This window comes from Nerophis ophidion, linkage group LG24 (assembly GCF_033978795.1).
Source record: "Nerophis ophidion isolate RoL-2023_Sa linkage group LG24, RoL_Noph_v1.0, whole genome shotgun sequence".
NCBI lineage: Eukaryota > Metazoa > Chordata > Actinopteri > Syngnathiformes > Syngnathidae > Nerophis > Nerophis ophidion.
The window spans coordinates 4,745,610-4,770,584 of NC_084634.1; the positions used below are offsets into that span (position 1 = coordinate 4,745,610).

Consider the following 24,975-nt stretch of genomic DNA (forward strand, 5'->3'; position numbering starts at 1 on the left):
CCGCCTGTCGATCTCACGATCCACTCTTCCCCCACTCGTGAACAAGACTCCTAGGTACTTGAACTCCTCCACTTGGGGCAGGGTCTCCTCCCCAACCCGGAGATGGCACTCCACCCTTTTCTAGGTGAGAACCATGGATTCGGACTTGGAGGTGCTGATTCTCATTCCGGTCTCTTCACACTCGGCTGCGAACCGATCCAGTGAGAGCTGAAGATCCCGGTCAGATGAAGCCTTCAGGACCACATCATCTACAAAAAGTAGAGACCTAATCCCGCAGCCACCAAACCGGAACCCCTCAACGCCTTGACTGTGCCTAGAAATTCTGAGAACCACCCTTTTCCCAGGCAAGAACCATGGACTCGGATTTGGAGGTGCTGATTCTCATACCAGTCGCTTCACACTCGGCTGAGAACTGATCCAGTGAGAGCTGAAGATTCTGGTCAACCCGGAAATGGCACTCCACCCTTTTCCGGGCGAGAACCATGGACTCGGACTTGGAGGTGCTGATTCTCTTTCCGGTCTCTTCACACTCGGCTGAGAACCGATCCAGTGAGAGCTGAAGATCCTGGCCAGATGAAACCATGGTTATAAATATAACTTTCTGTAGTTTGGCGATGTCCGGGCGGGTTAAAAGTACTAAAACACTTATTTAACGAGCCTTTTATTTGACATGAACATATATCGCACTTTACACGGAAATAAAAAGGATCAAATATGTTTGCATGAAAGTTTGTTAGCAGGACAGGCAAAAAAGGGGAGAAGACAAGAAGACAAACACTGTCATGCAAAAGAATAAATAACCTTGGTTGACCTTGCTGGGAGAACCATTTAGTCTTGGGACTCAGTCCTGGTTTCCTTCACGAAAAAACCAACCGGGAATGATGACGGAAAGAAGTGAAGGTTAGGTAGAAACATCCTGTCCAAGACCAGAAGCATCACGGGTACCGGAGAGTCCTTCCTCTCCCGGGGGGGTCAGGTGATGACCTGTGGCTCCCAGGCCTGGCCGACCACTTGGGGGCGGCACTGAGCAACCACCGGGGGCCCCTGGGAGCCCTGACTGTCCAGGCAGAAGCCGCTGACCGTGTGCTGCAGGGCCGAGCCTTTGGGCTTCCATTTCTGCACACAAAACAAGGAAGTTCTTCGGGTGAACGGTGTTGCCGTGACGACAGGTGGACGCGAGTGTGACTCCCAGGATGACTCGGAGAAGTTACATTATTAAGGTCCGCCAGGCCCATTGCAAAGGACTCCATAGGAGTCCTTTGAATATATATAAATATATAAATATATTTCTTATATTTATTATTTATTAATTTTTATTTGTTAACATGTATTAATTTTAAAATAGTGTTTTTGTTGTTTTTTTGCACATGTTTTTTTCTTAATTGGCTTTAAACCTTCGGGCTTATTTTGATGTCCTGGTTTAGCAAACTTTTAGAAGCAGAACAATGACGATATTTAACTGAATAAACAGAATAAACATTATTCATGTCAACCTAATGAAGTTTTTGTAGGCGTTTATTGCGCTTTATTTTTTAATTGTATTTAAAAAAAAATATATATTTTTTTTAAATTAAATTTATATATATTTTTTTTTATTTATTTACTTATTCTATATTTTATTTATTTATTCATACTTTTAATTTTTTTATTAATTTTTTAAATTTATTTTATATTTTATTATTATATTTCTTATATTTATTATTTTTTAATTTTAATTTGTTAACATGTATTAATTTTAAAATGTAGTGTTTTTGTTGTTTTTTTGCACATATTTTTTTCTTAATTGGCTTTAAACCTTCGAGCTTATTTTGATGTTCTGGTTTAGCAAACTTTTAGAAGCAGAACAATGACGATATTTAACTGAATAAACAGAATAAACATTATTCATGTCAACCTAATGAAGTGTTTGTAGGCGTTTATTGCGCTTTATCTTCAATTTTATTTTGTTTTTATATATTTTTATTTTTCTTTACTTTTTATTTTTATTTATTTATTTATTTATTATTTATTTAATTTAATTATTATTACAATTTTTTAAATATATGTTTCATTATTATATTTCTGAAATTAATTAATTCAAATTTTATTTTCTTATTTTATTTATTTATTATTGCGTTTATTACGAAGTGTTTATTAGCTGCTTTACTGTCTCCGGGCTCCGATGATGTCATCCTGATGATGTCATCATGTACTTCAGTGCCGTTTCCTACCAAACATCGTTTAATTAAGAGGAAAACCAGAATCCCTTCATTAAACGTGAGGAAAATAGGAGTGTCTTCCAGACAGTTTTATCGCACAAAAGATAAGAGAAAATGTAGAATTTGAAGAAAAATGGTGTCAAACCCCCACACTTGATCTAATCAACATACATTCTCTGGTCCCGACACATGTTTCCACTCAACAAAGCTCTCCCTCCCGGGTGTCATAAATCAAGGTCAGTGGGGGAAATGAGCGAGAAAGAAGGGTGTGAGGTCATGAGAGTGCTGCGTGGCTTGAAAGGAACGATGACTTACTTACTTAAAGGGGAACATTATCACAATTTCAAAAGGGTTAAAAACAATAAAAATCAGTTCCCAGTGGCTTGTTGTATTTTTTGATGTTTTTTTCAAAATTTTACCGGTCTCGGAATTTCCCTAAATAAAGCTTTAAAGTGCCTTATTTTCGCTATCTTCGAAACCACTATCCATTTCCCTGTGACGTCACACAGTGCTGCCAATGTAAACAAACAATGGGAATACCACAGCAAGATATAGCGACATTAGCTCGGATTCAAACTCGGATTTCAGCGACTTAAGCGATTCAACAGATTACGCATGTATTGAAACGGATGGTTGGAGTATGAAAATATTGAAGAAGAAACTGAAGCTATTGACGCTATTCATAGCCATAGCATGGCCGAATAGCTGCGTTAGCATCGCCGGTAAAATGTGCGGACCAAACGATCAGGACTTTCGCATCTTTTGACACTGGAGCAACTTAAATCTGTCGATTGGTAAGTGTTTGTTTCGCATTCAATGTGGGTGGAAGGAAACGTAATATAGTTGCAAATGCATCTGCAGGTTATCCATACATCTCTGTGCCATGTCTGCCTTAGCATTGCCGGTAAATAGCATGTTAGCATCGATTAGCATAGCATGTTAGCATCGATTAGCTGGCAGTCAACATCAACAAAACTCACCTTTGTGATTTCGTTGACTATCGTTGCAAATGCATCTGCAGGTTATCCATACATCTCTGTGCTATGTCTGCTTTAGCACCGCCAGTAAATAGCATATTAGCATCGATTAGCGTAGCATGTTAGCATCGATTAGCTGGCAGTCAACATCAACAAAACTCACCTTTGTGATATCGTTGACTTTATCGTTGCAAATGCATCTGCAGGTTATCCATACATCTCTGTGCCATGTCTGTCTTAGCATCGCCGGTAAATAGCATGTTAGCATTGATTAGCGTAGCATGTTAGCATCGATTAGCTGGCAGTCAACATCAACAAAACTCACCTTTGTGATTTCGTTGACTTTATCGTTGCAAATGCATCTGCAGGTTATCCATACATCTCTGTGCCATGTCTGCTTTAGCACCGCCGGTAAATAGCATGTTAGCATCGATTAGCGTAGCATTTTAGCATCGATTAGCTGGCAGTCAACATCAACAAAACTCACCTTTGTGATTTCGTTGACTTTATCGTTGCAAATGCACCTGCAGGTTATCCATACATCTCTGTGCCATGTCTGCCTTAACATTGCCGGTAAATAGCATGTTAGCATTGATTAGCGTAGCATGTTAGCATCGATTAGCTGGCAGTCAACATCAACAAAACTCACCTTTGTGATTTCGTTGACTATCGTTGCAAATGCATCTGCAGGTTATCCATACATCTCTGTACCATGTCTGCTTTAGCACCGTCGGTAAATAGCATGTTAGCATCGATTAGCGTAGCATGTTAGCATCGATTAGCTGGCAGTCAACATCAACAAAACTCACCTTTGTGATTTCGTTGACTTTATCGTTGCAAATGCATCTGCAGGTTATCCATACATCTCTGTGCCATGTCTGCTTTAGCACCGCCGGTAAATAGCATGTTAGCATCGATTAGCGTAGCATGTTAGCATCGATTAGCTGGCAGTCAACATCAACAAAACTCACCTTTGTGATTTCGTTGACTTAATCGTTGCAAATGCATCTGCAGGTTATCCATACATCTCTGTGCCATGTCTGCCTTAGCACGGCCGGTAGATAGCATGTTAGCATCGATTAGCATTGTCTTGCTTATTTTAGCAAGACAATGCCAAGCCACGTGTTACAACAGCGTGGCGTCGTAAAAAAAGAGTGCGGGTACTAGACTGGCCTGCCTGCAGTCCAGACCTGTCTCCCATGGAAAATGTGTGAAGCGTAAAATACGACAGCGGAGACCCCGGACTGTTGAAGGACTGAAGCTCTACATAAAACAAGAATGGGAAAGAATTCCACTTTCAAAGCTTCAACAATTAGTTTCCTCAGTTCCCAAACATTTATTGAGTGTTGTTAAAAGAAAAGGTGATGTAACACAGTGGTGAACATGCCCTTTCCCAACTACTTTGGCACATGTTGCAGCCATGAAATTCTAAGTTAATTATTATTTATGAGTTTGAACATCAAATATGTTGTCTTTGTAGCATATTCAACTGAATATGGCTTGAAAAGGACATGCAAATTCTGTTTATATTTACATCAAACACAAATTCCCAACTCATATGGAAACAGGGTCTGTAGATCAACACCAGGATGGGACATTTAAAACTAGTCTTGTTGGCAATGCGGTGATGGGGTTGAAAAAAGGGCGGAGCTAGAGACAGGGGACAACAAAGCACAATCTAGACCAGCACAGACCTGTCGAGGTTCCTTGGCGTTGCAGGACTCCATCTTGACCTTGGACCCGGCTGTGAAGACCGTGATGGCCAGACACAAGTCCTGCTGCCGGATCAGCGGCTCGATCAGTTCCCATCTCTGCAGACAACATACCTTTGGTCTTTAGGTGACTCACTTTAGGACACTGCTGGAAGATGGTTCTAGTCTACATTGAAAGGGGAACCATGGTGGTTCTAGTCTACATTGAAAGGGGAACTATGATGGTTCTAGTCTACATTGAAAGGGGATCTATGATGTTCTAGTCTACATTGAAAGGGGAAATATGGTGATTCTAGTCTACATTGAAAGGGGAACTATGAAGGTTCTAGTCTACATTGAAAGGGGAACTATGAAGGTTCTAGTCTACATTGAAAGGGGAACTATGATGTTCTAGTCTACATTTAAAGTGCAAATATGGTGATTCTAGTCTACATTGAAAGTGGAACTATGATGTTCTAGTTTACATTTAAAGTGCAAATATGGTGATTCTAGTCTACATTGAAAGGGGAACTATGATGGTTCTAGTCTACATTGAAAGAGGAACTATGATGATTCTAGTCTACATTGAAAGGGGAACTATGATGGTCCTAGTCTACATTGAAAGAGGAACTATGATGGTTCTAGTCTACATTGAAAGGAGACCTATGATGATTCTAGTCTACATTGAAAGGAGACCTATGATGATTCTAGTCTACATTTAAAGGGGAACTTTGATGGTTCTAGTCTACATTGAAAGGAGACCTATGATGATTCTAGTCTACATTTAAAGGGGAACTATGATGGTTCTAGTCTACATTTAAAGTGGAACTATGATGGTTCTAGTCTACATTTAAAGTGGAACTATGATGGTTCTAGTCTACATTTAAAGTGGAACTATAGTGATTCTAGTCTACATTGAAAGGAGACCTATGATAAATCTGGTCTACATTTAAAGGGGAACTATGATGGTTCTAGTCTACATTTAAAGGGGAACTATGATGGTTCTAGTCTACATTGAAAGGAGACCTATGATGATTCTAGTCTACATTTAAAGGAGACCTATGATGATTCTAGTCTACATTTAAAGGGGAACTATGATGGTTCTAGTCTACATTTAAAGGGGAACTATGATGGTTCTAGTCTACATTTAAAGGAGACCTATGATGATTCTAGTCTACATTTAAAGGGGAACTATGGTGGTTCTAGTCTACATTTAAAGGGGAACTATGATGGTCCTAGTCTACATTTAAAGTGGAACTATGATGATTCTAGTCTACATTTAAAGTGGAACTATAGTGATTCTAGTCTACATTTAAAGTGGAACTATGATGGTTCTAGTCTACATTTAAAGTGGAACTATGATGGTTCTAGTCTACATTTAAAGTGGAACTATGATGATTCTAGTCTACATTGAAAGTGGAACTATGATGGTTCTAGTCTACATTGAAAGGGGAACTATGGTGATTCTAGTCTACATTTAAAGGGGAACTTTGATGGTTCTAGTCTACATTGAAAGGAGACCTATGATGATTCTAGTCTACATTTAAAGGGGAACTATGATGGTTCTAGTCTACATTTAAAGTGGAACTATGATGGTTCTAGTCTACATTTAAAGTGGAACTATAGTGATTCTAGTCTACATTGAAAGGAGACCTATGATGGTTCTAGTCTACATTTAAAGTGGAACTATGATGGTTCTAGTCTACATTTAAAGTGGAACTATAGTGATTCTAGTCTACATTGAAAGGAGACCTATGATGATTCTGGTCTACATTGAAAGGGGAACTATGATGGTTCTAGTCTACATTTAAAGGGGAACTATGATGGTTCTAGTCTACATTGAAAGGAGACCTATGATGATTCTAGTCTACATTTAAAGTGGAACTATAGTGATTCTAGTCTACATTGAAAGGAGACCTATGATGGTTCTAGTCTACATTTAAAGGGGAACTATGATGGTTCTAGTCTACATTTAAAGGAGACCTATGATGATTCTAGTCTACATTTAAAGGGGAACTATGATGGTTCTAGTCTACATTTAAAGGGGAACTATGGTGATTCTAGTCTACATTGAAAGTGGAACTATGATTGTTCTAGTCTACATTTAAAGTCGAACTATGATGGTTTTAATCTACATTGAAAGGAGACCGATGATGATTCTAGTCTACATTGAAAGTGGAACTACGATGGTTCTATTCTACATTTAAAGGGGAACTTTGATGGTTCTAGTCTACATTGAAAGGAGACCTATGATGATTCTAGTCTACATTTAAAGGGGAACTTTGATGGTTCTAGTCTACATTGAAAGGAGACCTATGATGATTCTAGTCTACATTTAAAGGGGAACTATGATGGTTCTAGTCTACATTTAAAGTGGAACTATGATGGTTCTAGTCTACATTTAAAGTGGAACTATAGTGATTCTAGTCTACATTGAAAGGAGACCTATGATGATTCTGGTCTACATTGAAAGGGGAACTATGATGGTTCTAGTCTACATTTAAAGGGGAACTATGGTGATTCTAGTCTACATTGAAAGTGGAACTATGATGATTCTAGTCTACATTTAAAGGGGAACTATGATGGTTCTAGTCTACATTTAAAGGGGAACTATGATGGTTCTAGTCTACATTGAAAGGAGACCTATGATGATTCTAGTCTACATTTAAAGTGGAACTATGATGATTCTAGTCTACATTGAAAGTGGAACTATGATGATTCTAGTCTACATTTAAAGGGGAACTATGATGGTTCTAGTCTACATTTAAAGGGGAACTATGATGGTTCTAGTCTACATTGAAAGGAGACCTATGATGATTCTAGTCTACATTTAAAGGGGAACTATGATGGTTCTAGTCTACATTTAAAGGGGAACTATGGTGATTCTAGTCTACATTGAAAGTGGAACTATGATTGTTCTAGTCTACATTTAAAGTCGAACTCTGATGGTTTTAATCTACATTGAAAGGAGACCGATGATGATTCTAGTCTACATTGAAAGTGGAACTACGATGGTTCTATTCTACATTTAAAGGGGAACTTTGATGGTTCTAGTCTACATTGAAAGGAGACCTATGATGATTCTAGTCTACATTTAAAGGGGAACTTTGATGGTTCTAGTCTACATTGAAAGGAGACCTATGATGATTCTAGTCTACATTTAAAGGGGAACTATGATGGTTCTAGTCTACATTTAAAGTGGAACTATGATGGTTCTAGTCTACATTTAAAGTGGAACTATAGTGATTCTAGTCTACATTGAAAGGAGACCTATGATGATTCTGGTCTACATTGAAAGGGGAACTATGATGGTTCTAGTCTACATTTAAAGGGGAACTATGATGGTTCTAGTCTACATTGAAAGGAGACCTATGATGATTCTAGTCTACATTTAAAGTGGAACTATAGTGATTCTAGTCTACATTGAAAGGAGACCTATGATGGTTCTAGTCTACATTTAAAGGGGAACTATGATGGTTCTAGTCTACATTTAAAGGAGACCTATGATGATTCTAGTCTACATTTAAAGGGGAACTATGATGGTTCTAGTCTACATTTAAAGGGGAACTATGGTGATTCTAGTCTACATTGAAAGTGGAACTATGATTGTTCTAGTCTACATTTAAAGTGGAACTATGATGGTTCTAGTCTACATTTAAAGTGGAACTATAGTGATTCTAGTCTACATTGAAAGGAGACCTATGATGATTCTGGTCTACATTGAAAGGGGAACTATGATGGTTCTAGTCTACATTTAAAGGGGAACTATGATGGTTCTAGTCTACATTGAAAGGAGACCTATGATGATTCTAGTCTACATTTAAAGTGGAACTATAGTGATTCTAGTCTACATTTAAAGGGGAACTATGGTGATTCTAGTCTACATTGAAAGTGGAACTATGATTGTTCTAGTCTACATTTAAAGTCGAACTCTGATGGTTTTAATCTACATTGAAAGGAGACCGATGATGATTCTAGTCTACATTGAAAGTGGAACTACGATGGTTCTATTCAACATTTAAAGGGGAACTTTGATGGTTCTAGTCTACATTGAAAGGAGACCTATGATGATTCTAGTCTACATTTAAAGGGGAACTTTGATGGTTCTAGTCTACATTGAAAGGAGACCTATGATGATTCTAGTCTACATTTAAAGGGGAACTATGATGGTTCTAGTCTACATTTAAAGTGGAACTATAGTGATTCTAGTCTACATTGAAAGGAGACCTATGATGATTCTGGTCTACATTGAAAGGGGAACTATGATGGTTCTAGTCTACATTTAAAGGGGAACTATGATGGTTCTAGTCTACATTGAAAGGAGACCTATGATGATTCTAGTCTACATTTAAAGTGGAACTATAGTGATTCTAGTCTACATTGAAAGGAGACCTATGATGGTTCTAGTCTACATTTAAAGGGGAACTATGATGGTTCTAGTCTACATTTAAAGTGGAACTATGATGGTTCTAGTCTACATTTAAAGGGGAACTATGGTGATTCTAGTCTACATTGAAAGTGGAACTATGATTGTTCTAGTCTACATTTAAAGTGGAACTATGATGGTTCTAGTCTACATTTAAAGTGGAACTATAGTGATTCTAGTCTACATTGAAAGGAGACCTATGATGATTCTGGTCTACATTGAAAGGGGAACTATGATGGTTCTAGTCTACATTTAAAGGGGAACTATGATGGTTCTAGTCTACATTGAAAGGAGACCTATGATGATTCTAGTCTACATTTAAAGTGGAACTATAGTGATTCTAGTCTACATTTAAAGGGGAACTATGGTGATTCTAGTCTACATTGAAAGTGGAACTATGATTGTTCTAGTCTACATTTAAAGTCGAACTCTGATGGTTTTAATCTACATTGAAAGGAGACCGATGATGATTCTAGTCTACATTGAAAGTGGAACTACGATGGTTCTATTCTACATTTAAAGGGGAACTTTGATGGTTCTAGTCTACATTGAAAGGAGACCTATGATGATTCTAGTCTACATTTAAAGGGGAACTTTGATGGTTCTAGTCTACATTGAAAGGAGACCTATGATGATTCTAGTCTACATTTAAAGGGGAACTATGATGGTTCTAGTCTACATTTAAAGTGGAACTATGATGGTTCTAGTCTACATTTAAAGTGGAACTATAGTGATTCTAGTCTACATTGAAAGGAGACCTATGATGATTCTGGTCTACATTGAAAGGGGAACTATGATGGTTCTAGTCTACATTTAAAGGGGAACTATGATGGTTCTAGTCTACATTGAAAGGAGACCTATGATGATTCTAGTCTACATTTAAAGTGGAACTATAGTGATTCTAGTCTACATTGAAAGGAGACCTATGATGGTTCTAGTCTACATTTAAAGGGGAACTATGATGGTTCTAGTCTACATTTAAAGGAGACCTATGATGATTCTAGTCTACATTTAAAGGGGAACTATGATGGTTCTAGTCTACATTTAAAGGGGAACTATGGTGATTCTAGTCTACATTGAAAGTGGAACTATGATTGTTCTAGTCTACATTTAAAGTGGAACTATGATGGTTCTAGTCTACATTTAAAGTGGAACTATAGTGATTCTAGTCTACATTGAAAGGAGACCTATGATGATTCTGGTCTACATTGAAAGGGGAACTATGATGGTTCTAGTCTACATTTAAAGGGGAACTATGATGGTTCTAGTCTACATTGAAAGGAGACCTATGATGATTCTAGTCTACATTTAAAGTGGAACTATAGTGATTCTAGTCTACATTGAAAGGAGACCTATGATGGTTCTAGTCTACATTTAAAGGGGAACTATGATGGTTCTAGTCTACATTTAAAGTGGAACTATAGTGATTCTAGTCTACATTTAAAGTGGAACTATGATGGTTCTAGTCTACATTTAAAGTGGAACTATGATGGTTCTAGTCTACATTTAAAGTGGAACTATGATGATTCTAGTCTACATTGAAAGTGGAACTATGATGGTTCTAGTCTACATTGAAAGGGGAACTATGGTGATTCTAGTCTACATTTAAAGGGGAACTATGATGGTTCTAGTCTACATTTAAAGGGGAACTATGGTGATTCTAGTCTACATTGAAAGTGGAACTATGATTGTTCTAGTCTACATTTAAAGTGGAACTATGATGGTTCTAGTCTACATTTAAAGTGGAACTATAGTGATTCTAGTCTACATTGAAAGGAGACCTATGATGATTCTGGTCTACATTGAAAGGGGAACTATGATGGTTCTAGTCTACATTTAAAGGGGAACTATGATGGTTCTAGTCTACATTGAAAGGAGACCTATGATGATTCTAGTCTACATTTAAAGTGGAACTATAGTGATTCTAGTCTACATTTAAAGGGGAACTATGGTGATTCTAGTCTACATTGAAAGTGGAACTATGATTGTTCTAGTCTACATTTAAAGTCGAACTCTGATGGTTTTAATCTACATTGAAAGGAGACCGATGATGATTCTAGTCTACATTGAAAGTGGAACTACGATGGTTCTATTCTACATTTAAAGGGGAACTTTGATGGTTCTAGTCTACATTGAAAGGAGACCTATGATGATTCTAGTCTACATTTAAAGGGGAACTTTGATGGTTCTAGTCTACATTGAAAGGAGACCTATGATGATTCTAGTCTACATTTAAAGGGGAACTATGATGGTTCTAGTCTACATTTAAAGTGGAACTATGATGGTTCTAGTCTACATTTAAAGTGGAACTATAGTGATTCTAGTCTACATTGAAAGGAGACCTATGATGATTCTGGTCTACATTGAAAGGGGAACTATGATGGTTCTAGTCTACATTTAAAGGGGAACTATGATGGTTCTAGTCTACATTGAAAGGAGACCTATGATGATTCTAGTCTACATTTAAAGTGGAACTATAGTGATTCTAGTCTACATTGAAAGGAGACCTATGATGGTTCTAGTCTACATTTAAAGGGGAACTATGATGGTTCTAGTCTACATTTAAAGGAGACCTATGATGATTCTAGTCTACATTTAAAGGGGAACTATGATGGTTCTAGTCTACATTTAAAGGGGAACTATGGTGATTCTAGTCTACATTGAAAGTGGAACTATGATTGTTCTAGTCTACATTTAAAGTGGAACTATGATGGTTCTAGTCTACATTTAAAGTGGAACTATAGTGATTCTAGTCTACATTGAAAGGAGACCTATGATGATTCTGGTCTACATTGAAAGGGGAACTATGATGGTTCTAGTCTACATTTAAAGGGGAACTATGATGGTTCTAGTCTACATTGAAAGGAGACCTATGATGATTCTAGTCTACATTTAAAGTGGAACTATAGTGATTCTAGTCTACATTGAAAGGAGACCTATGATGGTTCTAGTCTACATTTAAAGGGGAACTATGATGGTTCTAGTCTACATTTAAAGTGGAACTATAGTGATTCTAGTCTACATTTAAAGTGGAACTATGATGGTTCTAGTCTACATTTAAAGTGGAACTATGATGGTTCTAGTCTACATTTAAAGTGGAACTATGATGATTCTAGTCTACATTGAAAGTGGAACTATGATGGTTCTAGTCTACATTGAAAGGGGAACTATGGTGATTCTAGTCTACATTTAAAGGGGAACTTTGATGGTTCTAGTCTACATTGAAAGGAGACCTATGATGATTCTAGTCTACATTTAAAGTGGAACTATGATGGTTCTAGTCTACATTTAAAGTGGAACTATAGTGATTCTAGTCTACATTGAAAGGAGACCTATGATGGTTCTAGTCTACATTGAAAGGAGACCTATGATGGTTCTAGTCTACATTTAAAGTGGAACTATGATGGTTCTAGTCTACATTTAAAGTGGAACTATAGTGATTCTAGTCTACATTGAAAGGAGACCTATGATGATTCTGGTCTACATTGAAAGGGGAACTATGATGGTTCTAGTCTACATTTAAAGGGGAACTATGATGGTTCTAGTCTACATTGAAAGGAGACCTATGATGATTCTAGTCTACATTTAAAGTGGAACTATAGTGATTCTAGTCTACATTGAAAGGAGACCTATGATGGTTCTAGTCTACATTTAAAGGAGACCTATGATGATTCTAGTCTACATTTAAAGGGGAACTATGATGGTTCTAGTCTACATTTAAAGGGGAACTATGGTGATTCTAGTCTACATTGAAAGTGGAACTATGATTGTTCTAGTCTACATTTAAAGTCGAACTCTGATGGTTTTAATCTACATTGAAAGGAGACCGATGATGATTCTAGTCTACATTGAAAGTGGAACTACGATGGTTCTATTCTACATTTAAAGGGGAACTTTGATGGTTCTAGTCTACATTGAAAGGAGACCTATGATGATTCTAGTCTACATTTAAAGGGGAACTTTGATGGTTCTAGTCTACATTGAAAGGAGACCTATGATGATTCTAGTCTACATTTAAAGGGGAACTATGATGGTTCTAGTCTACATTTAAAGTGGAACTATGATGGTTCTAGTCTACATTTAAAGTGGAACTATAGTGATTCTAGTCTACATTGAAAGGAGACCTATGATGATTCTGGTCTACATTGAAAGGGGAACTATGATGGTTCTAGTCTACATTTAAAGGGGAACTATGGTGATTCTAGTCTACATTGAAAGTGGAACTATGATGATTCTAGTCTACATTTAAAGGGGAACTATGATGGTTCTAGTCTACATTTAAAGGGGAACTATGATGGTTCTAGTCTACATTGAAAGGAGACCTATGATGATTCTAGTCTACATTTAAAGTGGAACTATAGTGATTCTAGTCTACATTGAAAGGAGACCTATGATGATTCTAGTCTACATTTAAAGGGGAACTATGATGGTTCTAGTCTACATTTAAAGGGGAACTATGGTGATTCTAGTCTACATTGAAAGTGGAACTATGATTGTTCTAGTCTACATTTAAAGTCGAACTCTGATGGTTTTAATCTACATTGAAAGGAGACCGATGATGATTCTAGTCTACATTGAAAGTGGAACTACGATGGTTCTATTCTACATTTAAAGGGGAACTTTGATGGTTCTAGTCTACATTGAAAGGAGACCTATGATGATTCTAGTCTACATTTAAAGGGGAACTTTGATGGTTCTAGTCTACATTGAAAGGAGACCTATGATGATTCTAGTCTACATTTAAAGGGGAACTATGATGGTTCTAGTCTACATTTAAAGTGGAACTATGATGGTTCTAGTCTACATTTAAAGTGGAACTATAGTGATTCTAGTCTACATTGAAAGGAGACCTATGATGATTCTGGTCTACATTGAAAGGGGAACTATGATGGTTCTAGTCTACATTTAAAGGGGAACTATGATGGTTCTAGTCTACATTGAAAGGAGACCTATGATGATTCTAGTCTACATTTAAAGTGGAACTATAGTGATTCTAGTCTACATTGAAAGGAGACCTATGATGGTTCTAGTCTACATTTAAAGGGGAACTATGATGGTTCTAGTCTACATTTAAAGGAGACCTATGATGATTCTAGTCTACATTTAAAGGGGAACTATGATGGTTCTAGTCTACATTTAAAGGGGAACTATGGTGATTCTAGTCTACATTGAAAGTGGAACTATGATTGTTCTAGTCTACATTTAAAGTGGAACTATGATGGTTCTAGTCTACATTTAAAGTGGAACTATAGTGATTCTAGTCTACATTGAAAGGAGACCTATGATGATTCTGGTCTACATTGAAAGGGGAACTATGATGGTTCTAGTCTACATTTAAAGGGGAACTATGATGGTTCTAGTCTACATTGAAAGGAGACCTATGATGATTCTAGTCTACATTTAAAGTGGAACTATAGTGATTCTAGTCTACATTGAAAGGAGACCTATGATGGTTCTAGTCTACATTTAAAGGGGAACTATGATGGTTCTAGTCTACATTTAAAGGGGAACTATGGTGATTCTAGTCTACATTGAAAGTGGAACTATGATTGTTCTAGTCTACATTTAAAGTCGAACTCTGATGGTTTCAATCTACATTGAAAGGAGACCGATGATGATTCTAGTCTACATTGAAAGTGGAACTACGATGGTTCTATTCTACATTTAAAGGGGAACTTTGATGGTTCTAGTCTACATTGAAAGGAGACCTATGATGATTCTAGTCTACATTTAAAGGGGAACTTTGATGGTTCTAGTCTACATTGAAAGGAGACCTATGATGATTCTAGTCTACATTTAAAGGGGAACTATGATGGTTCTAGTCTACATTTAAAGTGGAACTATGATGGTTCTAGTCTACATTTAAAGTGGAACTATAGTGATTCTAGTCTACATTGAAAGGAGACCTATGATGATTCTGGTCTACATTGAAAGGGGAACTATGATGGTTCTAGTCTACATTTAAAGGGGAACTATGATGGTTCTAGTCTACATTGAAAGGAGACCTATGATGATTCTAGTCTACATTTAAAGTGGAACTATAGTGATTCTAGTCTACATTGAAAGGAGACCTATGATGGTTCTAGTCTACATTTAAAGTGGAACTATGATGGTTCTAGTCTACATTTAAAGGGGAACTATGATGGTTCTAGTCTACATTGAAAGGGGAACTATGATGATTCTAGTCTACATTGAAAGGGGAACTATGATGTTCTAGTCTACATTGAAAGGGGAACTATGATGGTTCTAGTCTACATTGAAAGGGGAACTATGATGTTCTAGTCTACATTTAAAGTGGAAATATGGTGATTCTAGTCTACATTTAAAGGGGAACTATGATGGTACTAGTCTACATTTAAAGGGGAACTATGATGGTTCTAGTCTACATTGAAAGGAGACCTATGATGATTCTAGTCTACATTTAAAGTGGAACTATGGTGGTTCTAGTCTACATTGAAAGGAGACCTATGATGGTTCTAGTCTACATTTAAAGTGGAACTATGATGATTCTAGTCTACATTTAAAGGGGAACTATGATGGTTCTAGTCTACATTTAAAGGGGAACTATGGTGGTTCTAGTCTACATTGAAAGGAGACCTATGATGGTTCTAGTCTACATTTAAAGTGGAACTATGATGATTCTAGTCTACATTTAAAGGGGAACTATGATGGTTCTAGTCTACATTTAAAGGGGAACTATGATGGTTCTAGTCTACATTTAAAGGGGAACTATGGTGGTTCTATTCTACATTTAAAGTCGAACTATGCTGATTCTAGTCTACATTTAAAGGGGAAGATTCTAGTCTTCATTTAATGTGGAACTATGATGATTCTAGTCTACATTTAAAGTGGAACTATGATGGTTCTAGTCTACATTGAAAGGAGACCATTGATGATTCTAGTCTACATTGAAAGTGGAACGATGATGGTTCTAGTCTACATTTAAAGTGGAACTATGATGGTTTTAGTCTACATTTAAAGTGGAACTATGGTGATTCTAGTCTACATTTAAAGGGGAACTATGATGGTTCTAGTCTACATCGAAAGGGGAACTATGATGGTTCTGGTCTACATTGAAATGGGAACTATGATGGTTCTAGTCTACATTGAAATCTACATTTAAAGGGGAACTATGGTAATTCTAGTCTACATTGAAAGTGGAACTACGATGGGTCTATTCTACATTTAAAGCGGAACTATGCTGATGCTAGTCTACATTTAAAGTGGAACTATGATGATTCTATTCTACATTGAAAGGGGAACTATGATGTTCTAGTCTACATTTAAGGGGGAACTATGATGATTCTAGTCTTCATTGAAAGGGGAACTATGATGGTTTTAGTCTACATTTAAAGGGGAACTATGATGGTTCTAGTCTACATCGAAAGGGGAACTATGATGGTTCTGGTCGACATTGAAATCTACATTTAAAGGGGAACTATGGTGAGTCTAGTCTACATTGAAAGTGGAACTAAGATGGTTCTATTCTACATTTAAAGTGGAACTATGCTGATGATAGTCTACATTTAAAGGGGGAGATTCTAGTCTACATTTAAAGTGGAACTATGATGATTCTAGTCTACATTGAAAGGGGAACTATGAGGATTCTAGTCTACATTTAAAGGATAACTAGGATGATTCTAGTCTACATTTGAAGGGCAACAATGGTGATTCTAGTCTACATTTAAAGGGGAACTATGATGATTCTAGTCTACATTTAAAGGGGAAGATTCTAGTGTACATTTAAAGTGGAACTATGATGATTCTAGTCTACATTGAAAGGGGAACTGTGATGGTTCTAGTCTACATTTAAAGTGGAACTATGGTGATTCTAGTCTACATTTAAAGGGGAACTATGGTGATTCTAGTCTACATTTGAATATTTAATAGCACTTTGGTGTTTCTGTAATACCCACAAAGTTCAGTGACTAGGTTGTGTTATTTGTGACCAAGTGTGTTGACTTGACTAGGGAAGGTTGTTTGGAGTAGGTCATACAGGTAAATGCAGTGCTGTTTTTTTAATTCAAAGCACATTTCATGGTCTTTGACTGGATCTACGTGAAGGTAGCACACTGTTTTAACAATCTGATTGTCAGGTATTTGCAACACATTTAAAAACACACCGCGGGTCAGACTGGCTCATGTCGTCTCGCGGGCTAAACTGAAGGCGCCGGCAGTTTGATATCCCTCAGCTTGAATTTGGCAACAAAAAAGGAAAGTAAACAAAATAGGCTTAACGCAGAGAGCAAATAATTAGAATCCCCCATTGGGGGACACCTGACCTGCGACTGCGGCCTGACGCCACCGACCCCCCTGCACTCGGCCAGTCCGAGGCCATCGGCTCCGCGGGTCTCCAGGCACAACGCTCCCTGTTTGAGGATGCTGGACACGGCTTCCTGCTCGGGAACCCTGGAAGGATAGGACATAGGCGGCCTGGTAAATTGACCAAGTAACATTTCAGCACATCCATCCAATCTTTTTCCGCTTATCCGAGGTCCAGCCTAAGCAGGGAAGCCCAGACTTTCCTCTCCCCAGCCACTTCGTCCTGGGGATCCCGAGGCGTTCCCAGGCCAGCCGAGAGACATAGTCTACCCAACGTGTCCTGGGTCTTCCCCGTGGACTTTACTTTGAGCTCCTCCCGGATGGGTGATCTTTTCATCCTATCTCTAAGGAAGAGCCCCGCCACCTGGCTGAGGAAACTCATTTCGGTCGCTTGTACCCGTGTGTTGAGAGGCGGAACCGACGGCGGGGCGGGACACGCTTTGGCCCGGCTCAAGATGGCGGCCAGGAGGCGAAGAATGCAGCGGAACGGAGAGGCGGGGCGTGCCTGGAGCGACGCTGCAGCAATCCAAATCAGGTGCGTGACAAACACACCGGCTCACAATCTGCCTATCTCCTGTCAGTATATCAAAGGGGGAGAGGGAGGGGAGATGAAGAGGAAGAGGTGGAGTGTCCTCAGGACTGCAGCATGGCAGAAGCAACCAAAAGGAGAACGATCAGAGAATGAGCCCCAGAGGAAGACAACGCCACCGGCAGCTGAAAAGCCAACCCAGATGAGTAGCGGAGGAGGCAGAGCTGAAAAGCGACCAGATTGACAGTGAGGCTTGGTTTTTTCAAACAATAAACGAGAATCAAACCTGCTCAGCGAGGTCCTTCCTAAATGGTCTATGCAACCCACACGGTGACGGCTGGAGTCTTTCACACCGTGATCTTGTCCTTTTGGTCATAACCCAAAGCTCATGATCATAAGTGAGGATGGGAACGTAGATCGACCGGTAAATTGAGAGCTTTGCCTTCCGGCTCAGCTCCTTCTTCACCACAACTGATCGATACAGCGTCCGCATTACTGAAGACGCTGCACCGATCCGCCTGTCGATCTCACGATCCACTCTTCCCTCAGTTGTGAACGAGACTCCAAGGTACTTGAACTCGTCCACTTGGGGCAGGGTCTCCTCCCCAACCCGGAGATGGCACTCCACCCTTTTCCCAGGCAAGAACCAGAGCTGAAGATCCTGGCCAGATGCAGCCTTCAGGACCACGTCATCTGCAAAAAGCAGAGACCTAATCCCGCAGTCACCAAACCGGATCCCCTCAACGCCTTGACTGCGCCTACAAATTCTGAGAACCACCCTTTTCCCAGGCAAGAACCATGGAATCGGATTTGGAGGTGCTGATTCTCATACCAGTCCCTTCACACTCGGCTGAGAATCGATCCAGTGAGAGCTGAAGATCCTGGCCAGATGAAGCCTTCAGGACCACATCATCTGCAAAAAGCAGAGACCTAATCCTGCAGCCACCAAACCGGATCCCCTCAACGCCTTGACTGCGCTTACAAATTCTGAGAACCACCCTTTTCCCAGGCAAGAACCATGGACTCGGATTTGGAGGTGCTGATTCTCATACCAGTCCCTTCACACTCGGCTGAGAACCGATCTAGTGAGAGCTGAAGATCCTGGCCAGAAGGAGGCTAAAGAACCACGTCATCTGCAAGAAGCAGAGACCTAATCCCGCAGTCACCAAACCGGATCCCCTCAACGCCTTGACTGCGCCTACAAATTCTGTCCATAAAAGTTCTGAACAGAATCAATGACAAAGGGCAGCCTTGGCGGAGTCCAAACCTCACTGGAAACGGGTCCAACTTACTGCCGTCAACGCGTACCAAGCTCTGAAACTGATCATACAGGGAGCGGACCGCCACAATCAGACAGTCCGATACCCCATACTCTCTGGGAACTCCCCACAGAACTTACAGAGACCTAATCCTGCAGCCACCAAACCGGATCCCCCTCAACGCCTTGACTGGGACTAGTAATTATGTCCATGAAAGTTATGAACAGAATCGGCGCCTTGGCGGAGTCCAACCCTCACTGGAAACGGGTCCGAGTTACTGCCGTCAACGCGTACCAAGCTCTGAAACTGATCATACAGGGAGTGGACCGCCACAATCAGACAGTCCGATACCCCATACTCTCTGGGAACTCCCCACATAACTTACAGAGACCTAATCCTGCAGCCACCAAACCGGATCCCCCTCAACGCCTTGACTGGGACTAGTAATTATGTCCATGAAAGTTATGAACAGAATCGGCGCCTTGGCGGAGTCCAACCCTCACTGGAAACGGGTCCGAGTTACTGCCGTCAACGCGTACCAAGCTCTGAAACTGATCATACAGGGAGTGGACCGCCACAATCAGACAGTCCGATACCCCATACTCTCTGAGAACTCCCCACAGAACTTACAGAGACCTAATCCTGCAGCCACCAAACCGGATCCCCCTCAACGCCTTTACTGGGACTAGAAATTCTGTCCATGAAAGTTATGAACAGAATCGGCGCCTTGGCGGAGTCCAACCCTCACTGGAAACGGGTCCGACTTACTGCCAGCAATGCGGACCAAGCTCTGACACTGATCATACAGGGAGCGGACCACCACAATCAGACAGTCCGATACCCCATACGCTTTGGGAACTCCCCACAGAACTTACAGAGACCTAATCCTGCAGCCACCAAACCGGATCCCCCTCAACGCCTTGACTGGGACTAGTAATTATGTCCATGAAAGTTATGAACAGAATCGGCGCCTTGGCGGAGTCCAACCCTCACTGGAAACGGGTCCGAGTTACTGCCGTCAACGCGTACCAAGCTCTGAAACTGATCATACAGGGAGTGGACCGACACAATCAGACAGTCCGATACCCCATACTCTCTGGGAACTCCCCACAGAACTTACAGGGACCTAATCCTGCAGCCACCAAACCGGATCCCCCTCAACGCCTTGACTGGGACTAGAAATTCTGTCCATGAAAGTTATGAACAGAATCGGCGCCTTGGCGGAGTCCAACCCTCACTGGAAACGGGTCCGACTTACTGCCGTCAACGCGTACCAAGCTCTGACACTGATCATACAGGGAGCGGACCGCCACAATCAGACAGTCCGATACCCCATACTCTCTGGGAACTCCCCACAGAATTTACAGGGACCTAATCCTGCAGCCACCAAACCGGATCCCCCTCAACGCCTTTACTGGGACTAGAAATTCTGTCCATGAAAGTTATGAACAGAATCGGCGCCTTGGCGGAGTCCAACCCTCACTGGAAACGGGTCCGAGTTACTGCCGTCAACGCGTACCAAGCTCTGACACTGATCATACAGGGAGCGGACCGCCACAATCAGACAGTCCGATAGCCCATACGCTCTGGGAACTCCCCACAGAACTTACAGGGACCTAATCCTGCAGCCACCAAACCGGATCCCCCTCAACGCCTTGACTGGGACTAGAAATTCTGTCCATGAAAGTTATGAACAGAATCGGCGCCTTGGCGGAGTCCAACCCTCACTGGAAACGGGTCCGACTTACTGCCAGCAATGCGGACCAAGCTCTGACACTGATCATACAGGGAGCGGACCACCACAATCAGACAGTCCGATACCCCATACGCTCTGGGAACTCCCCACAGAACTTACAGGGACCTAATCCTGCAGCCACCAAACCGGATCCCCCTCAACGCCTTTACTGGGACTAGAAATTCTGTCCATGAAAGTTATGAACAGAATCGGCGACAAAGGGCAGCCTTGGCGGAGTCCAAACCCTCACTGGAAACGGGTCCGACTTACTGCCGGCAACAAAGCGAAAATAGGCGGTTCCTCTCAGAAGGTCCACAGTCGGCGCAGCGAGCACACCACAAGGAGAACGTAGTCCTGATATCAGGCATGAGTCATCACCGAGCGCTGATTTAGGGCAGCGTGACGCAAACTTGTCAGGAAAAGAAGATTTAGGATCACCCAGAGTCTCTTTGTCTTTTTCAAATGAAGTCACCAACTCCAAACTAATGGATCCAGTGTGCGGAGACACATTGAGGTCGGCCCGATGATTTATGTCCAGAACCTCCGTGGTGATCCAGCAGAGTCTCGTCAACAAACACAAGCCCATAAGAAGTTGGACGGAGACGTACCTCAGCTCAGGGTAGACGTTCTCCATGTACCAGCGGAAGGGCTTGCAGTTCAGCTTCCGTCTCAGAGTCAGGCGGTCGGTAATGCTGCACCCGGGACCGCAGTCGGGAGACAGGAAGAGAGGGTGAGACAGGATTGGAATACTCTTTCCGGGTCTATCATGCTGTACATGTTCTGTGTCGTGTCATACGGACTTTCCAAGTAAAGAAAGGTAAAGAAACGAGGCTTGAACGTACGGTATATACCGCTGCTATTAAGGTACCGCCGTACTAATGGATTAAAGACGGTACCTTAGTGACATTGTTGGCACACGAGCATGTTGGTCAACACACGCTGCGCACGCAAGCAGAAACAACGTGAAGACGGTCGAGGGAGAACGGACGTGTTCTGGTCTTACAAACTAAAGCTTGCACCGCTCTGCAAGCAGTTCTTTAAAACATAGCGAGGCCGCTAGTAGCTGACCAGGAGCTGGATAGTCGTTATAGTAGCTGGATAGTCGTTATAGTAGCTGGATAGTCGTTATAGTAGCTGGCTAGTCGTTATAGTAGCTGGCTAGTCGTTATAGTAGCTGGATAGTCGTTATAGTAGCTGGATAGTAGCTGGCTAATCACTGGCTAGTAGGAAGCTAGTAGTTATAGTCGCTGGCTAATCACTGGTTAGTCGCTGGCTATTAGCTAGCTAGTAGTTATAGTAGCTAGGTAATCACCGGCTAGTAGCTGGCTTGAAGTTATAGTAGCTGGCTAGTAACTGGCTAGTAGTTATAGGAGCTGGCTAGGAGCTGGCTAGTAGTTATAGTAACTGGCTAGTATCTGGCTAGTTGCCGGCTAGTAGTTATAGTAGCTGGCTAGTAGTTATAGGAGCTGGCTAGTAGTTATAGTAACTGGCTAGTATCTGGCTAGTTGCCGGCTAGTAGTTATAGTAGCTGGCTAGTAACTGGCTAGTAGTTATAGTAACTGGCTAGTATCTGGCTAGTTGCCGGCTAGTAGTTATAGTAGCTGGCTAGTAACTGGCTAGTTGCTGGCTAGTAGTTATAGTAGCTGGATAGTAGTTATAGTAGCTGGCTAGTAACTGGCTAGTTGCTGGCTAGTAGTTATAGTAGCTGGTTAGTAGTTATAGTAGCTGGCTAGTAGCTGGCTAGTAGTTATAGTAGCTGGCTAGTATCTGGCTAGGAGCTGGCTAGTAGTTATAGTAACTGGCTAGTATCTGGCTAGTTGCCGGCTAGTAGTTATAGTAGCTGGCTAGTATCTGGCTATTAGCTGGCTAGTAGTTATAGTAGCTGGCTAATCACTGGCTAGTAGCAAGCTAGTAGTTATAGTCGCTGGCTAATCACTGGTTAGTCGCTGGCTATTAGCTAGCTAGTAGTTATAGTAGCTAGGTAATCACCGGCTAGTAGCTGGCTTGAAGTTATAGTAGCTGGCTAGTAACTGGCTAGTAGTTATAGGAGCTGGCTAGGAGCTGGCTAGTAGTTATAGTAACTGGCTAGTATCTGGCTAGTTGCCGGCTAGTAGTTATAGTAGCTGGCTAGTAGTTATAGGAGCTGGCTAGTAGTTATAGTAACTGGCTTGTATCTGGCTAGTTGCCGGCTAGTAGTTATAGTAGCTGGCTAGTAACTGGCTAGTAGTTATAGTAACTGGCTAGTATCTGGCTAGTTGCCGGCTAGTCGTTATAGTAGCTGGCTAGTAACTGGCTAGTTGCTGGCTAGTAGTTATAGTAGCTGGTTAGTAGTTATAGTAGCTGGCTAGTAGTTATAGTAGCTGGCTAGTAGTTATAGTAGCTGGCTAGTATCTGGCTAGGAGCTGGCTAGTAGTTATAGTAACTGGCTAGTATCTGGCTAGTTGCCGGCTAGTAGTTATAGTAGCTGGCTAGTATCTGGCTATTAGCTGGCTAGTAGTTATAGTAGCTGGCTAGTAACTGGCTAGTAGTTATAGTAGCTGGCTAGTAGTTATAGTAGCTGGCTAGTAGGTGGCTAGTAGTTATAGTAGCTGGCTTGTAGTTATAGTAGCTGGCTAGTAGTTATAGTAGCTGGCTAGTCGTTATAGTAGCTGGCTAGTAGTTATAGTTGCTGGCTAGTCGTTATAGTAGCTGGCTAGTAGTTATAGTAGCTGGCTATTAGCTGGCTAGTAGTTATAGTAGCTGGCTTGTAGTTATAGTAGCTGGCTAGTTGCTGGCTAGTCGTTATAGTAGCTGGCTTGTAGTTATAGTAGCTGGCTAGTTGCTGGCTAGTTGTTATAGTAGCTGGCTAGTAGTCATAGTAGCTGGCTAGTCGTTATAGTAGCTGGCTTGTAGTTATAGTAGCTGGCTTGTAGTTATAGTAGCTGGCTTGTAGTTATAGTAGCTGGCTTGTAGTTATAGTAGCTGGCTAGTTGCTGGCTAGTCGTTAAAGTAGCTAGCTAATAGTTATAGTAGCTGGCTAGTAGTTATAGTAACTGGCTAGTTGCTGGCTAGTCATTATAGTAGCTGGCTAGTTATTGGCTAGTCGCTGGCTAGTAGTTATAGTAGTGAAGTGAAGTGAATTATATTTATAAAGCGCTTTTCTCTAGTGACTCAAAGCGCGTTACATAGTGAAACCCAATATCTAAGTTACATATAAACCAGAGTGGGTGGCACTGGGAGCAGGTGGGTAAAGTGTCTTGCCCAAGGACACAACGGCAGTGACTAGGAGGGCGGAAGCGGGAATCGAACCTGCAACCCTCAAGTTGCTGGCACGGCCACTCTACCAACCGAGCTATGCCGGCGAGTAACTGGCTAGTCGCTGGCTGGTAGTTATAGTAACTGGCTAGTCGCTGGCTAATAGTTATAGTAGCTAGCTATTGTAACTGGCTAGTCGCTGGCTAGTAGTTATACTAGCTAGCTAGTAGTTATAGTAGCTGGCTAGTAGTTATAGTAGCTGGCTTGTAGTTATAGTAGCTGGCTTGTAGTTATATTAGCTGGCTAGTTGCTGGCTAGTAGTTATAGTAGCTGTCGAGTAACTGGGTAGTTGCTGGCTGGTAGTTATAGTAACTGGCTAGTTGCTGGCTGGTAGTTATAGTAGCTAGCTATAGTAACTGGCTAGTCGCTGGCAAGTAGTTATACCAGCTGGCTAGTAGCTGGCTAGTCGTTGGCTAGTAGCTGGCTAGTAGTTATAGTAGCTGGCTAGTAACTGGCTAGTCACTGACTCCTTGCTAGCGAGTAGTTATAGTAGCTGGCTAGTAGTTATAGTAGCTGGATAGTAACTGGCTATTCGCTATCATAG

General features: G+C 40.9%; 1 protein-coding gene across 1 annotated transcript in view; it reads right to left on the bottom strand.

Moving 5' to 3' along the window:
• Window positions 1-645: 645 nt before the first annotated feature.
• Window positions 646-24,975, bottom strand: part of galnt16 (UDP-N-acetyl-alpha-D-galactosamine:polypeptide N-acetylgalactosaminyltransferase 16) — a 67,540-nt gene continuing 43,210 nt past the window's right edge. Inside the window, exons 12-15 of the mRNA XM_061885643.1 lie at window positions 21,746-21,829; window positions 17,575-17,701; window positions 4,870-4,986; window positions 646-1,116 (exon numbers count right to left, since the gene is read on the bottom strand). Coding sequence (XP_061741627.1) covers window positions 973-1,116; window positions 4,870-4,986; window positions 17,575-17,701; window positions 21,746-21,829 — 472 coding nt within the window. The 3' untranslated portion in view covers window positions 646-972. The remainder of the gene's footprint in view (window positions 1,117-4,869; window positions 4,987-17,574; window positions 17,702-21,745; window positions 21,830-24,975) is intronic.